The 15,152-nt window shown below is 46.3% G+C and overlaps 1 protein-coding gene across 3 annotated transcripts in view; it reads left to right on the plus strand.

Moving 5' to 3' along the window:
* Dpp6 (dipeptidyl peptidase like 6) overlaps positions 1-15,152 on the plus strand; it is an 863,175-nt gene that overhangs the window by 256,040 nt on the left and 591,983 nt on the right. The window contains exon 1 of one of the 3 annotated variants that reach the window (XM_004860344.4): positions 51-697. The exons of the other annotated variants lie outside the window; for them this stretch is intronic. Within the exon in view, the coding sequence (XP_004860401.2) occupies positions 452-697 (246 nt within the window). The 5' untranslated portion in view covers positions 51-451. Of the gene's footprint in view, positions 1-50; positions 698-15,152 lie in introns of those variants that run through there. 3 annotated transcript variants of the gene reach the window in all.

Here is a 15,152-nt window from a genome sequence, read left to right on the forward strand (position 1 = left end):
CTCTGGACGTGCGGTCTCTAGGTGGTGCCAAATAACTGGGCCTAGGCTTTCTCCCTCCCTTGATTTTTTGGGGGGGGTTTTCCCCCCTCTCCTTCCATCTCTTTGATTAGGCCGTACGTGGCCGTGGCAAGGAGTTAAAAAAAATAAAAAAGGAGCAAAGAGAAAGCGCACACACGCCGACCCGGCCTTGGCGGAGCCGCGCGAGGGGGCGCAGGAGGCTGAGCCAGGCGGAGGCGCCCGGCGGCGACTTCAGAGTGGCGCGCAGAGCAGCGGCCGCCGCAGGCTCGCCTTTCTTCTGCCGCTTCTTCTTCCCTACTGCCTCCTGTTTCTTTTTTTCTTTCTTTCTGGAGGGGGTGGGGCGCGGGAAACCGAGAGACAGCAGAGAAAGCAAAATATTCCAAAGCACCCCAGAGCAAATATTCCAGAGCACGGGCGAGAGCGCGCGGGCCCGATGGCTTCGCTGTATCAGCGTTTCACGGGCAAGATCAACACGTCGCGCTCCTTCCCCGCGCCGCTCCCCGAGGCCAGCCACCTCCTGGGCGCCCAGGGCCCGGAGGACGACGGCGGCGGCGCGGCCAAGCCCCTCGGCCCGCAGGCGCAGGGGGCTGCGCCCCGGGAGCGCGGCGGCGGCGGAGGGGGCGCGGGCGGCCGGCCCCGGTTCCAGTACCAGGCGCGGAGCGACGGGGACGAGGAGGAGGTAAGCGCACCGCAGAGGGCGGGCGGCAGCGGGCTCGGGCCGGGCGCATCGGGGACGCGCGGGCTGGGGGTCGGCGGCCGGTCGCCCTTTCCCTGGTCCCCTCCCCCTGCTCTGGGCCCCGTGGGCTCCGACCAGCTCCAGAGCGCTGGGTCGCGGTCGCCGCCCTCTGGAGCGGGTCTGCCTGCCGTGGAGGGGCCGGGAGTTCGTGGCCGAAGCTAGCAGGGCTTTGGAGCTGGGGTCTGGAATGCGCTCGGGCTCCCTGGAGGCGTGAATTTCTGCTTCTAACGCAGGTTGCTGTGGGTCCGAGGAAGGAATTAGATCTGCCTGCGCTTACAAGTTGACTTGTTTTCTCAAAGAAATTCATTGTCCTGCTTTAAGGCTCGGGGATCATCAAGTCCCCTCCTTTCACCTGTCACTAGATTTTACCCACGGCGCCCCCTCCGCCTCCCTACTCTGTCCCTTGATGAAGATACCACCAGACACTTTCTCCTCCAGTGGTGGTGGCGGCAGTGATCTTTTTGGGAAAAATATAAAAGTACTAGCCTGGGCCCCCAAGCCCTGCCCCAGGCCCAGCACAGTTTTGCTGATAGGCACCAGGTGGTGCCCATCTTCAGCTCCTACCCTTGGGCTAGCAAGTCTGCAGACTGCCTGTGCCCTGAAAACTTCTCTCAGAGCAGAGTCCTACTCTTCTCGGGCTGGAAGCCTGGGTTTCAAAGGTTTAATTTGCATATCGCCCTAGTAACCGATGACTCCTGCGGGGTGGGAGCTGGCTCCTGAGATGACAGGTCGAATCCCTTTTAAAGGTTCAGAGTGCAGGGCTGGCTTGTAGAAGCCACTTCCTGCGCCTTTGAGCGGTCTCCTTATTGGGGTCTCTTTGAGCAGTTGTGCAGCACGTGGGGTCCTTGCCCAAGCCTCCAGTCTTCCTCACACTCCCAGGGCGGCATGCGTCTGCCTGCACCCAGCGAGCAGGAGGTCGTAGCCATTCAACGGGTCTCCTCTTGGGTCACATTGCCTTATCATTGGTGTTTCTTTGTGCAAGAAGTGTGTTTGTGTGTGTGTGGGGGGGGTATTTCCATGGAAATAATTTTCAAATTTCGATACAAAAGCAGCGAGGTAATGTTCTTACTGGTAGTTTTTGTTTTGTTTGATGATAGAGAACCTGCAATAGGAAGGCTTTCACAGAGATGGCAAAGTCTGTGGGAGATGTGCTTTGCACACTCGGGCACACAGAGGCGTAACCGGCATCAGGGCTTGTGATGATTTTTAGTTATGTCTCGGATCATTTCTAGAATCCCTTGGTTAGATAGACAGACAGCAAAGAGATGCAGCTCAATCCAGTGGACCAGGTCCCAAGGAAAATGGCTGCATTCTTCAGACCTCTGGTTGAAGGACTGAAGTCCCTTGGAAAGGATGGAAAACACTTGAGGACAAAATTATTAGGAGTCTTGAGAAGACGACTGAGCTGCAGTGCAGACAGTAAGGTGCACTTTTTCTTGGAATCTGACTTAAAGGGATTGAATTGTGGGTGTTTGGATTGAGAACAGTGGAATTTCCCCTCAACAGGCTCTAGGTGTCGCCAGGAGAAAGGAAAGGCCTGAACTGGTCTCAGCCTTTCTTTCTTTTTAAAATCTAAGCTTGGATCATATCTTCTGTTCCCTTCTTTTCCTTTTCACATATATCTAGAACTGCTTCTCAGCTAGGCAAAAGTGTTGAACTGGGGAACAAGTCAGGGATTTGGCAAGTGCAAACAATTTCCATTGATAGAGGTCTGAATAGTAGCTCTCCCTTAGATTAAGTCCTGACATCAGTGTTTGTTTCCTGGAAAATATAGAGCTGTGTGTGTGTGTGTGTGTGTGTGTGTGTGCGCGCGCGCGTGCGCGCGCATGCACGCATACTCATGCCTGTGGGTGTAAGCATAGTATACTATGATGTGTGTATATTTCCATTTTCTGTATGTATATGTCTATCATAATCAGTACACCCACGGGGAAAAAGCTGTCTTACAAAGTATCAGATAGTTGATGAGCCAGTCTGGAGATCTAATGTACATCCTGAGTATTATAGGTCATGAGGTTGTAATGTGAATGTGATTCATGATAAATGAGTAGATTTTAGCTGTTTTGCCAAAAAACAACCCCAAATAGCCATGTGAGGGAATGAGTATGTTCATTTGCTTCTGTCTAGTAACATTTGTACTGTCCTGTTGTACACCTCAAACGTACACAGTAAAAGTTAACCAAGTTTAAAATGTATAATTAAACTAATGACATAGGATTAAATGTAGCATCTGTTCTTTTAAAAATTTAATGTATTTTTCTTGGGAAAGTTATTCAAAATTGACAAATACCAAAAAAGTTAGTGAAACTTGCGTGTACACATTGAACATACCACTGTTCTTCCAGGAGCAAAAGTTTTAATTTGCTTAATAGGTACAGTTGGAGACAGAGGTTGGATTTTAAAACTGCTTTGTAGATTCCAAGCCTTGTGAAGATTGAAGAATCTGAAGTAATCATTTTTCTGTCCAAATTTAAAGCTGAATATATACAACTGATTAGGAGCACATTCCATATTGTTATGTGTAAATTGGGATTGCTGAGATCTTTGGGGCCAAAAAGTGGACATTTCTAGTTGGTGAGCTCAACCCTTAGTCAGGAGCTCCCTGGGGTGCTGAAGCTCTCTTTTCTTAGGCCACAGAACATCTCCATCACTTTTGTCCCAGCAGTCCCAACCCCAAGGTGAGTGGCTTCATTGCTGCTCTGTGTCTTGTCAGTCAGGGGAAGCAGTTCAAATGTATGGACCCAGCCTCCTCATCTTGTCACTGAGATGATGGGAGACAGCGTAGCTCCAAAACCCACTGGGTTTGTGAATCTTGCCCTTCAACCCAGGAAGGGAGAAAGAAAATCTAGTTCTTAGCCTCCACATGTTTGTGTGTGCACAAACATGCCTGTGTATGATTGAAATGAGTAATTTCCCTCCAAATAGAATTTAAAGTAATTACTAAGACTCACACTGATAAGACGTAACCAAGTCTGCACAGATAAATCAAATGCACTTGAAAGGCTGGCAGTGCAATATTAACACGGGTTGTATAGACACACACACTACATTTGTAACAGGAACCTCTTGCCAGGGTAGCTTCACAGTGCAGCTTATTTGGGTATATCAATTCTAACAGGCTGAGTCTGACTTCGAAATGGAAACAAAGCCAATGTCTTTATACCCATTTTCTCATAAATCTTTAATGTATTTAAATATAAAATTTTTTATCCTCTGATTCATCAATAACCATTTTATTTAAAACTCATTGTATTAGATTAAAAATAAGTTGACTCTTAAAGAACATACTGCTTGAAGTGACTTTTAATGGGATTGAGTAACTTTCAATTGAAACTAACTGTGACTGTTTTTAAAATGCTGAACTTTCTTATTCCCTTACCTGAACATCTATTTGCAATTTCTTGAAGTGCTTTGAAGCCTGTGTATTGCCAAGGAAGTAGTTTTGCTGAGGTCACATAGTGCCCCCCACCTTGTTTTTGGTGACAAGCGATTTCCTATTTATACCAATGTGATGACAACAGGATTTTAAAATAACAAACTGGCCAAAACAGGGATGGAATGACAAATTGCTGCCCTCAGTGTCTTTCAGTGTGATGGGGCCTATTTGAATCCCCTATGTCTTTGGCCATCAGTCCGTCTTTTCCTCTACTTCTACTGCTCACTGCTAACATGTCCATGTCTCTTCAACATGTCCTTGGGATTTATCAGTTTCATGATTGATTCCTTAAATAGTTTGCCTGCACAAATATTTTTATATACTCTGTCACTTTTGTCATCTCCAGTTTAAATGTTTTTAATTTAAATTCACATTAAGAGAAAAAGAATAAACCTTTCCGCTATCGGCCTCGTCCCAGGACTCTCATCATGAGCTTGACAATACCTGGTTTTCTCACCTCGAGTAGACAGGGGACAGCACAAGGCCAATCTGGGCTTTAATCGAAGTGTATGCAGAGCTTCAATTTCACTCATTCCTCATCTCAGTGGCACCTACAGTATAGGAGCTATGAAGTGCCAGGGAGGTGCCCAATGAGTATGTGCTGCTGCTGTTACTAAAAATATTACTCCTTAATCTCTCCTTCTCCACCGCCTCTTTCTTCTCTACCTGCCAGCAGATCAAAGATTGTTTTCACTGGTCCCTCTTCCTGTCCTGTCAAACTTTCTTCTTTTATTTTATAACTGACAGAGCAAAAGGTCTACTACTTACCCACAACTGTATTATTAGCAACCTTCATTTCCTGGTCTGTGGTGGATTCAGGCTCACATCCTCTACCCTCTTCACTAGTGTCCTGTAGCCTGTCCGACTCTGCCTTTACCTTGATGTTATTGTAGCTTTTGCTCTTGGTGACCACTGCCCAACCCTAAAGCTTTTGCATCTCAGGCCTTTCATAGTGTTGCATGAAATCAAGCCCTGAATCTTTCTTTGAATTCAGCCTTTCAAGTCTTTGGTAAATCATTCCCTTCTCCTACCTTTTAAAATTTTTGTCCCCAGGATTTTATTCTTTTACAAAGGGAGCTCAGTATATTCTTCAGCTTCTACATTAGAAGATGGTGAATATAGCTTTATTACTCTAATATTTTTAGCATTTCTTCTGAAGATAATTTGTTTTTAAATTTTACAGAATTGGGGAATTCTAGAATTGCAAGGACCTTAGAAATGGCCATCTTGATCTCTCTTCCAAGCTTTTGTACCATGTTAAGGAGCCTACTAGATCATTTTTGTGATGGTCATAAAATATCCACATGGAATATATCACTAGCTTTGTCATTCTCCTTCTCTTTTTACCTGACCTTCCAAATAAGTTTTCAGCCCAATTCTCATATTTCTACTGCTCTTATTGCCACTCCCCCTTCCTTCTAGTGCAACGTACAATGTTTGCAATCATGTCCAAACCACATTCTGTATCTTGGTTTCATTCTTAGAATTATTTCCCTAGACAAGCATTGACGTCCACTTATAGCCCTGTAACACTATATCATTGTGTCCCACTGGGTGCAATAGTTTAGTATTTGAAAAGTTTAGACTCTTTTACTCCAGAATGTGTTTACTACCTAAAACAGCCTCACAGTGAATGCTTAGGTGGAATGAATAATCACTTAACTTTGTAAATATAATTCTATGTCAACAAAGAATTCGCTGAAGTTATACTGTGCCTATAACAAAATCATGCGAAATTTTGCTTTACCAGCTCAACTCAGAATGTCAACAGAATTGGGAAAGTGCTTTTGTTACTAGGAAGTAACATATTGGTATACGCAAAGAAGCATAAAAAATACTTCACCTCTGCAGCACACTGACGATCTGTAGAGCACGGCTACATGTATCACATTTCACCTTCACAGTTACCTTGACCAGGGAGGGAAAACATCACAAGGAGCTCATCTTTTGGCTTGGAAAATTAATAAAAGTAAAGCCAATTGGCTTTCTTTTGGAGGAGATCACTTGTCAGCTGTGAACTATAGCAAACAAATTTCAATGTGTTAACAAGTCTTTCCTCTCTACAGCCAGCCAAAATGTGTGTTTGTGAAAAAAGGAAATTGTCTTCCCAGTGGATTTGAGCTCTGTGTTGGCAGTAAGGGATTTTCAGGTGGGCATGAGAGCCAGCTTTACGTGGCATGGTTTTCATGCTGCTGCCAGGACCTGCATTTCTAAAAATTTACTCATATATGTTATCCATGGAGTTACAGAGTATTAAAATAACATAATACTATGTTCTGGACAATGGGATCAGCTTACTTTCTCAGATGGGATTAATAGTTTGTTATCAGTAAGTAGGCAGAAATTTTTCTACATGTTGGCTTTGGATGCTTTCTTCCTTCATAAAATGGGTTTTCAAAAATTTCTTACCCAAAGGTTTTTATCCTTTGGAGTCAAAATGATTAATGAGTTTAATTTTTGCAAGCAACTGGCAGAAGTAGCTGAGTAAGATATACATGCTGATTGTATATATCCCTGCTCCTTTTAATTACTCTGAGGATAACAATGCATTAATCAAATGCATGAGAAACGCTTCTTTGCATTGGGCATTATTGATCCTTTCATGAAATACTGGTTATAAAATAATAGTCACCATAATCCTTCCAAAATTAAATTCTGGTTAAATAAATTTAGTGTTGAGCTCATTTTGAGGACCCGTGTGCCACCTCATGATTTGTGTCCATTTCAAGCATGTTGGTTTGGCTTGATAAACATACAAAAATATATTCAGCCTTTCTCATTAACAATATTGGGCACATTTCTCTTTAGAATGATCTAGCACTCTGAGTTTATCCTACGGAGAAATTTTTAAGAATTGATAACATCAACTTTTACAAATGAGGAGACTACAAGTAATTATTGGATGATGTCAGGAAACTCAGTCCTGTTTTCTGGGCCTTCTGTTCTTTTCAGTACACACTGCTGGACCATAATCGAGTTGGAAATTTGACTTAATTACATCACTGAGTTAAAAAAAATATATGGGCATTATACAACAGTGTTAAATATTTTGGTTCTGAGTGGCTGTGACACTTGCCAAAGGAGAAACCCACAAATTTGCTGTGGTAATATAAAAGTTTCCCAACTTAGTTTCTTTAATAGTTTCATGACTTTTCCTGGCATGTATTATATTCTGTATTTTTCAGTAGCGTCTGTATCTGTTTCAAGCATAGGAAATGTTCAGATCTGCCTCATGGTGAAACACACACACACACACACACACACACACACACACGCACGCACAAATACTGCTGGAAAACTAGAAGCCCACAAGTCCTGTGAGGTCCCAATGATGTGCTCCAGGTGGTGGCAGGCCATTGAGGAGTACCCTGGCTCCAGAGGGGAACCATCTTGTGTGACAGGGGTAGAATATGGAACAGGCACTGAAAAGGAAGCCTGGAGAGGAGAACCTTGTGGGAATGTAGAAAGGGAAAACCCTCTATCTAGAAATAGAAAGGCTCCCAGGTGCTGAGAGAGTCTCTATCTTAAAAAAAATAGCAGACTTACTTTCAGTGAGCGCTGCATATGTATACAAACATGAGGACATTTGGAATTCATTAAAATCATCCTGGTGGTGAGCCCAATGGAGATAAAAAATACACACACTTGTATACACGATTATTTTCATTTAAAAGAAGCTTAAGGATTTTCCGGATCATCAAAGGCATTGTAAAAAAATCAATTTTTAATTTTCAATGGTGGTCAGGTTTTCACTTCGACATCAGCTTTTACTTTAGATAATTTGGGGTCAATTTTAACATAATGCGTACATTTTAAAAAGAAAAATGGAATAAAGGATATAGACATCTGCCTCAATTTGGAATTGAGAAAATGATTGATTTTTTTTTTTCTGTCTGCTGGTGTTCATTATCGTGTGAAGGTTTATTTTAAAGACAGAAGTAGGAGAATTAATACAGCCACTGTCCACTGCAATGGGCTCTTTGTTATATTACCCATCACATACCTATCTAGCCTTATATAGTCACTGTATATCATTGTCTCCAGAATACTCAGTTTATCAGAACTGCATTCAAACCCTAAATATGTAATGCAAAAAATCGTATCTAATATTTTTAATAATTGAAAGTAAGAAAGCTGTAGAAAAGCCTTGAGGGGTAGAGTTTCTCTCTCTGAACACTTTTAGAGTTGATGGGCTTTTACAGCCTCCCAAGGAGCCCCATCCCAGCCAGGGGTGTGATTCACAGAGGATTATCGGAGGTGCGTCTCCGGCCCTGGGGCTTGGCTCTGGAGCTTGTGTCTGTGAATCCTTGATTTCCCTGGCCTCTGAGAAAGGGGAAGCACAGGAAGCCAGGGACAGTGTCCTCTTCTGTGGTCTGCAGGTTTCCTCAGGGAGCCCACAGAGCCCTTCACTCGCTCACATGTCTTTCCTCTCTGGAATGTTCATGGAGGAAACGATGTTTTCTCAGGCCCTTGGGCTAGGTTATGTGGGATGTCTTGCTACTTCCCAGGTGGCATTTGGCTCTTCTCCTTCATACTCGTCTTCTCCTTTCTGGTTTGCAAAGCCCTGCCCTCTGTAGCCAGGTCTGATCAGCACGAGCCGCAGGGAACTGCAGAGTCAAGTGCAACCATCTGTGGGTGTGCACACGGCCATGTGTCCTCAAGGAACATCCGGTGCCCACGGCCACCTCCAGCATCCCTTTCCTGAGAACCCAGCTCAGGTAAAGCCTACATGGGGATCGTGGTGGGATGGAGCCTGGGTGACATTGATGGGTGGCCAGAAGGCAGTCAGGTTTGGTTCAGATTTTTCCAAACTTGAATTCAAGCTCGGTGCTTGTGCAGGCCTGGTTTCTCCTGCAGGTTGTTAGCCAGGCTCCAGTGCAGCTCTGTAGATGTGCCCAGGTCTGTGGGTGCCTGGGAGGACTGTGCTTCTCTGTCCACTGTGAGTTGGGTACTGGAAGGGAGGAGCAGAGGGTGTGGCTCCTCTGGGTGGAGGGTCAGAGCCAGCCAGGTTCCAGGCAGCAATGTTCTGGAGCAGGGTGTGGACCTGGTTTGGAAGTCACTGAGAGGCTGTCAGGGCTGCAGGAGGATTAATGTTGATGGGCCCAGATTGCCCTTCCTCTCCTCTCAGGGCCTGGATGACATCATCACTGTGGCTGCTTCAGAACATCTCTATGGGATGAGGCCTCTGGGGAGCAGAACAGCAGAAGGTCACAGGGAGGGCTCCCGGTATGGAGAAAAATCCAAGTCCTGCTGTGTGTCATTTGTGGATGTCACACTGTTCAGCTTCACCAGGATTTGCGAGAGGTTATTTGCAGTTGGGGAACTGAATCTTCATCCAGATAACAGGAAATGCTTGCAGAAGTGTTCAGCTTCAGCACAATTCTGTCCTGCCTGGTTGCATTTCTCCTCCATTTTATGTGGAGGGGGGAAGGGTATCTTAGATTTCTTTCCTTTTTTTTGCAAATTTTCAGATCTTCTGAGTGGATGAGATATTCAGGCCCGATTTTTCCCAGGACTCATTGTCTGGAAAGAAGAGAGGGAGTGCGTGGAAGGCAGGGACCCTGTTTCTATAGCAACAGGAGCTGCTCTGCCAGCGGGCCCTCCCTGAATGCTCAGTCCTCCGCTGGCTGTCCTCAATGCTGTCCTCCTCACAAGTTGCCACCTCACCTGGTGGCAAGATGTTTGTTTCCACAGGTACAAGAGAGCACTTGGGCCCATCCCAGGGCTGCACCTGCCCATGGTGCTTCTGCTCAGTGGTGGTTCTTTTCTCACCCGTCACCACTACTGGAAAGCTGTGTCTTGATGTCACAGGCTTTTTGTTCCTGGGGCAAACTGCAATGAGGAGGCCTGAGTGCCATTTCTGGCCCTCTGTCTGCACCCCACTGTGAGGTACCTGCACTTCACTGCCCTACTTGAACAGGCAGATTTTTTCCCTATTGATGTCCAGGATGTGTCTTCTTCTCACTGAAGCCCAAGGCAGAGTCTACTTCCTTGGGCTCTGTGCTGAGGGTACTTCCTCTCAGGATGTCCCCACTGTGAGTGAGCTCCACCCGTCACAGTTCAGAGCTGTGTAGGGCCACCTCCTTTCACCCTGAGCCAAAGCCAGAGCTCCTTCAGGGACCCAAAGGCCCGGCGTGGTCTGTCCCCTGCTCACTCCCAACTCTGGGTCTTCACATTGAGGTCACGGTCACCCAGCATGGACCTCCGGGCCTGCACCCGGTTCACTGGCTCCAAGGTCGCCTTCTGTGTAAAGCCTTCCCCTCCCACTCTAGTTGAGATTGGCCCTCATCTGACCCAGCCCCCCAGTACTGCCCACCAACACTGCTTAGCTTCTCTCTTCCACAGCGTTATCATCTCCCTGTGCACTGTACGATGTGCTGATCTACCTGTCTCATCTGGCTTTTTCTGAATGTCAGATGAACTGAGAATGAGGATCTTTGGCTCTTTTGTTATCTGACTTGGGCAAGTGTTTGACACATGGAAAGTGCCCAATCACTGCCTGTGGGATGAGTGAGTGAGGGAGTGGTGCCCCTGTGGAACTGGTCACTGAATAAACCCAGTTCACTTAATACTGTTTCCCAAACATTCCTGGAAATGGAAAGAGTCTGAAATGAACTTGTAACTTTCTTTGTATGTGGCTGCTCCCAAGTGTATGCAGTTGGATTTTTTTCAGGGCTTCACTGCTATTTGTTTCTGCATGGGCTTTTTCTGATTGCCCAATTGAAGAGTACACCAAAGAAGTCAACAAAGAAGTTATTAGGAAAACAGAATTTACTCTTGTTGGATCTGCTTAAAATATGCAGTATTTAGCATAATATTTTATATTGCAATATTTTATATTTCTTTGCTGAATTAAAAAAGTGTAAATTAAATTAAAGTAGAGTATGCGTGACTATTTTGTTGGCTTTTTTGTTTATCAGAGAAAGTAATAGAAAAGAAATCCCATGGGGGGAAATTCAAACAATTGCAAAAAAAGAGATTTTATAAAGATAGCAACGCAATAAATTGTTTTTCGTTAGAGTACTGGATTGCCTAATTCTCAGCTGAAAGAAAAAGGTTACAACTTCTCTTTCTATGGTACTGTGATCATTTCTTTATCTGGTAGGCAGGAAGTCAAATCAGAGTATATATCATTAGAGAAAAACTAAAGTTCCCAGATCAGAATGCATGGTTTCTGCCAGAAAAAAATAATGTTCCTGGATTCTGTAATCTATTTGAGTCTGCCTGAGGCTCTCCAGATGTCTGCGGCGTTCATTTCTGCGATAATACAATCAGAACTGTCTGGCAAGAGGGAGCTGAAATCTCTACCTTAGCCCAACCCCTGCAGAATGCCCTGGACATCTACCTCTTTGGCCAGGGTCCAGGCTGGGCTGGAGTTGCACACTTTGGACTGGAGTCTCTGGAAACCAGATATGAAAACAAAGATCTGCAGGTTTTATTTTCCATGGTTAGACAGAGTCGGACTGCAGTTGGGTGCTTTGGCATCCACACCCAACTGTGCTGGCCTGTTTGACATCTCGGAGGATTGAACCAAACCCTCTGCATGAACTCGGGATATCTCAGGCAGCCTATTGTGGCTGCATCTGTCACCTAAAGACACCCTAATGAGCATGCGTGGTTCTGCAATCACACAGTGGCACCCAAGTGCTTACACTAGGTAAAGGTGATGTGCCATACGCCACTGGCCAGATGTTCAGAGCAACCGTCTGCACTTGGGAGCACCTGCAGGCCCCTGGACACCTGTAGAGCTACTGGACACTGGCAGAGCTGCCCAGGCAGTGGATCCTCTGAATCCAGGCTCTGCCATCTCTGCTTCTGTCTCTGATGGGCCCCGAAGGGACCCATAGTGGCTGGAAGTGGTCAGCCTGGTGCAGGGCCTTGATCAGTGCAGGCCACCTCCCTCAGCCCTTGCTGTGAGTAACTGGCTCTTGAAGAATGTTGAGGAAAGATATCTATGAGGTATGGATGGGGCTGGGGAGCCAAGGACGAGGAAGGAGGGCAGTGGGATTTGGGGTCAGGGTCTAAAGGGGGAAGCCACAGAACAGATGGCTGAGCTCAGCTCACAAACTCGGGTGCAGGAGACTTTGGAGAATCATTGTAATTCATCAGACTAGAATCCGTCCTGCAGCAGCTGAGAAGGCTCTGAGTGTTCTTGTGAGGTTGGATCTGTTCACTGCTGTGTACACCCTCAGATACTGGCTTTAGCTGGCTCTGGTAGCCCAATCCCAACTTTGGTTAGGAGTCATGACATTCAAACTGTGTTCCTCTGAATGATGGGGTTCCCTAGGGGAGCCACCCAGGGGGAAGGAGACAGAGCTAATAGAAGGTTAGCCTCTGCCTTAAAGCAATTGTGCTTTTTAAATATTTTACTTGTATATACAATTTCCAATGCAGAAAGGATTCTGGCATTAAATGAGCTCTGTTGGAGTAACAACCAAATTATTCAATATACTCACAGATATCCAGCAGGGTTGTGTAATGAGATGTTCTTGTTACAGTTTATAAAAGCCTTGCACATATAAGTCAATCAAGCCTGCGCCTAATACCATTATTACGAGAAGCAACGCTGGGGCGTTGTGTGGTGGCTGATTCCAAGGCCCTCCCAAGCTGTCCATGTGGGAAGGTGGGATCCCACTGTGGTCAGGATGCCCATTTTAGGCACAGGCCACCGGAGCTGGGATACTGACTCTATTCACCATATACTAGTTGTTTCACCTGAAAATGTTTTCTTTTCTTTTCTTTTCTTTGGGGGGTACTGGGGATTGAGCTTGGGTCTTTGCGCTTGCGCAGCAGGCGGCGAAACCACTGAGCTAAATCCCTGGCCCTGAAAATGTTGTTTTACTCCCGGGGGCCTTCAGTGTTCTCCTTGATAAAGTAGGGAAGTTTGTCCTCATTGGTTCATCACCAAGGTTGAGTGGGTATGTGGTGTAGAACACAGGATAGTACTTGCATGCCAGAAGTTAATGTGATTCTGGCATAGAATCTGTTTGGCCAGGCCCAGGTCCTGTGAGAAAGGGCAGAAGACTGGCTTGGCTGTGGGGCAGGGATGGCCCAGCTTGGGGCTGGAAGCCTGGAGAGGAAAGGAGGGCACCAGCGCCTGATGGTTACCAATGCACTGGTGATTTAACTCCAGTTCCATGTCTTTATCATTCACCTGCAATCCCGATACACAGATTACCCGATGGTTTGGGTATGGACAGCTGGTTTGGGGGGAGCCCATGACGCTGGTGGATCAAGGTCACCTTGGGTGTGGCTCACACCATCTCACCAGCTCGCTCACACCATCAAGGAAGGCTGTGCAGTGCAGTGAGCTGAGTGTCTGTGTCCCCTCTAAATCCATATGCTGAAATGCTGAGCTCCTGTGTGCTGGTGTTTGGAGGGCGGCATTTGGGCAGCAATCAGGTCATGAGCATGGGACCCTTATCAATAGGATTAGTGTCCTTGTGAGAAGTGGGAGAGCTCTCCAGCTCTTTCCCAACTTGGGGGATATAATTAGAGCTCAGCAGCCTTCAGCCCGGAAGAGGCCCTCCCAGAGCCCTCCATGCTGACCCCTGGCCATGGCCTCCACCCCCTGGACTGAGAGAGGTCAGTTTTCCTCCTTCTGGAGCTACCTGGTCCGTGATACTGTGTTTACAGCAGCCAGAACTAAAACTCAGGGCTTTGAGTCCTGTAGGGCACAGGCTGCCCCAGCAGTTCCCTGGCTTTCCTGAGCCCAGGGCCTCAAAGTTAAACCGGAGAGGGGCTTTGGAGAAGTGTCACTTCTCGTAGTGTCTTACGAGTCATTCTTATGACTTAGAATTTGAGATGTTACACAGAATCAGGGCTCAGTAAACATCTTTTCCCCAGCAGTGGTTAGAACAGGTCCAGCTGAAACACTGGGCGTCACCCTGAGGAGCTCACTGCTGGGCATGGAGGAGACACGCCAGGGATTGGGCTGGGAACTCACAACCACAGGCCACCTCACCAGCACAGCCCAGCGCAACCAGTGTTGCTCGGCCTAATGTGAACTTGAGTACAGAAGGGAATGGCATTAATATGAGAAAATGAAAAAAATGGAAACAAAGTCTTTGTTAATAGGGAGGGGCAGAGGGGTTGAAGGGAGAGCAGGGGAATGGGAAAAAAATAAGAACCAAGATAGAACGTGTAAAGGTGCAAATTCCCAATGATGAACGTCATTATATTGTATTCCTAAAATGTACCAATAAAATTAATAATATATATATCAAAGAGACAGTGCTCTGACTATAAATAATAATCCAAAACCTACTTCTCCTTGTTTCTCTTCAAATTCCACTTACTACTCTCAGCTTGGAATTGCTGTTTCTCCATTAGCAAGCGTGTCAGCACCTCTTCTTTGTGCTTAACACTTTCAAAAAATCTCTTCCTGCAGGACCAGAGCCAGCCATGACACCGGTCCCCAGGCCCCGCGGGAGGCTGGCGGCCCCATGGAGTCTCTGTACTGGAGGGACCCTGCGGGTCACACAGTAGCCACAAGTGCCCTTCTCACCGCCAGATAGGGGGGCAAGGGCTCCCCACTCTCCTCATCCCAGAGAGGTCAGAGCCCCGGATTGCCATGACTCTACACCCACATTCACAACACACATACACACACAAAGGTACACCACACACACCACACATAGCACACGTAGGTGTGTACATATCACATAAACATTGCACACACATGCACACAACACACCTCACACAGACAACACAGACAAAACACACAAACAACACACAACATAGAAGCACTACACATAGCACAGATACTACACACAAACACCACACACAGACACACAGACTGCATGCACACTGCATGTACATGCACAGACACCACACAGAGGCACACATACATCATACATACATAGATTTCATACAAACACACCCCACACACCCCACACACGGCATCCACAGACACTACACACACACAGACACACCATGTATGACCATACAACACATACCTGT

Source organism: Heterocephalus glaber, unplaced genomic scaffold (assembly GCF_053883595.1).
Source record: "Heterocephalus glaber isolate CG9 unplaced genomic scaffold, H.glaber_assembly_v1.0 deba00000818, whole genome shotgun sequence".
In the NCBI taxonomy this organism is placed as follows: Eukaryota; Metazoa; Chordata; class Mammalia; order Rodentia; family Bathyergidae; genus Heterocephalus; species Heterocephalus glaber.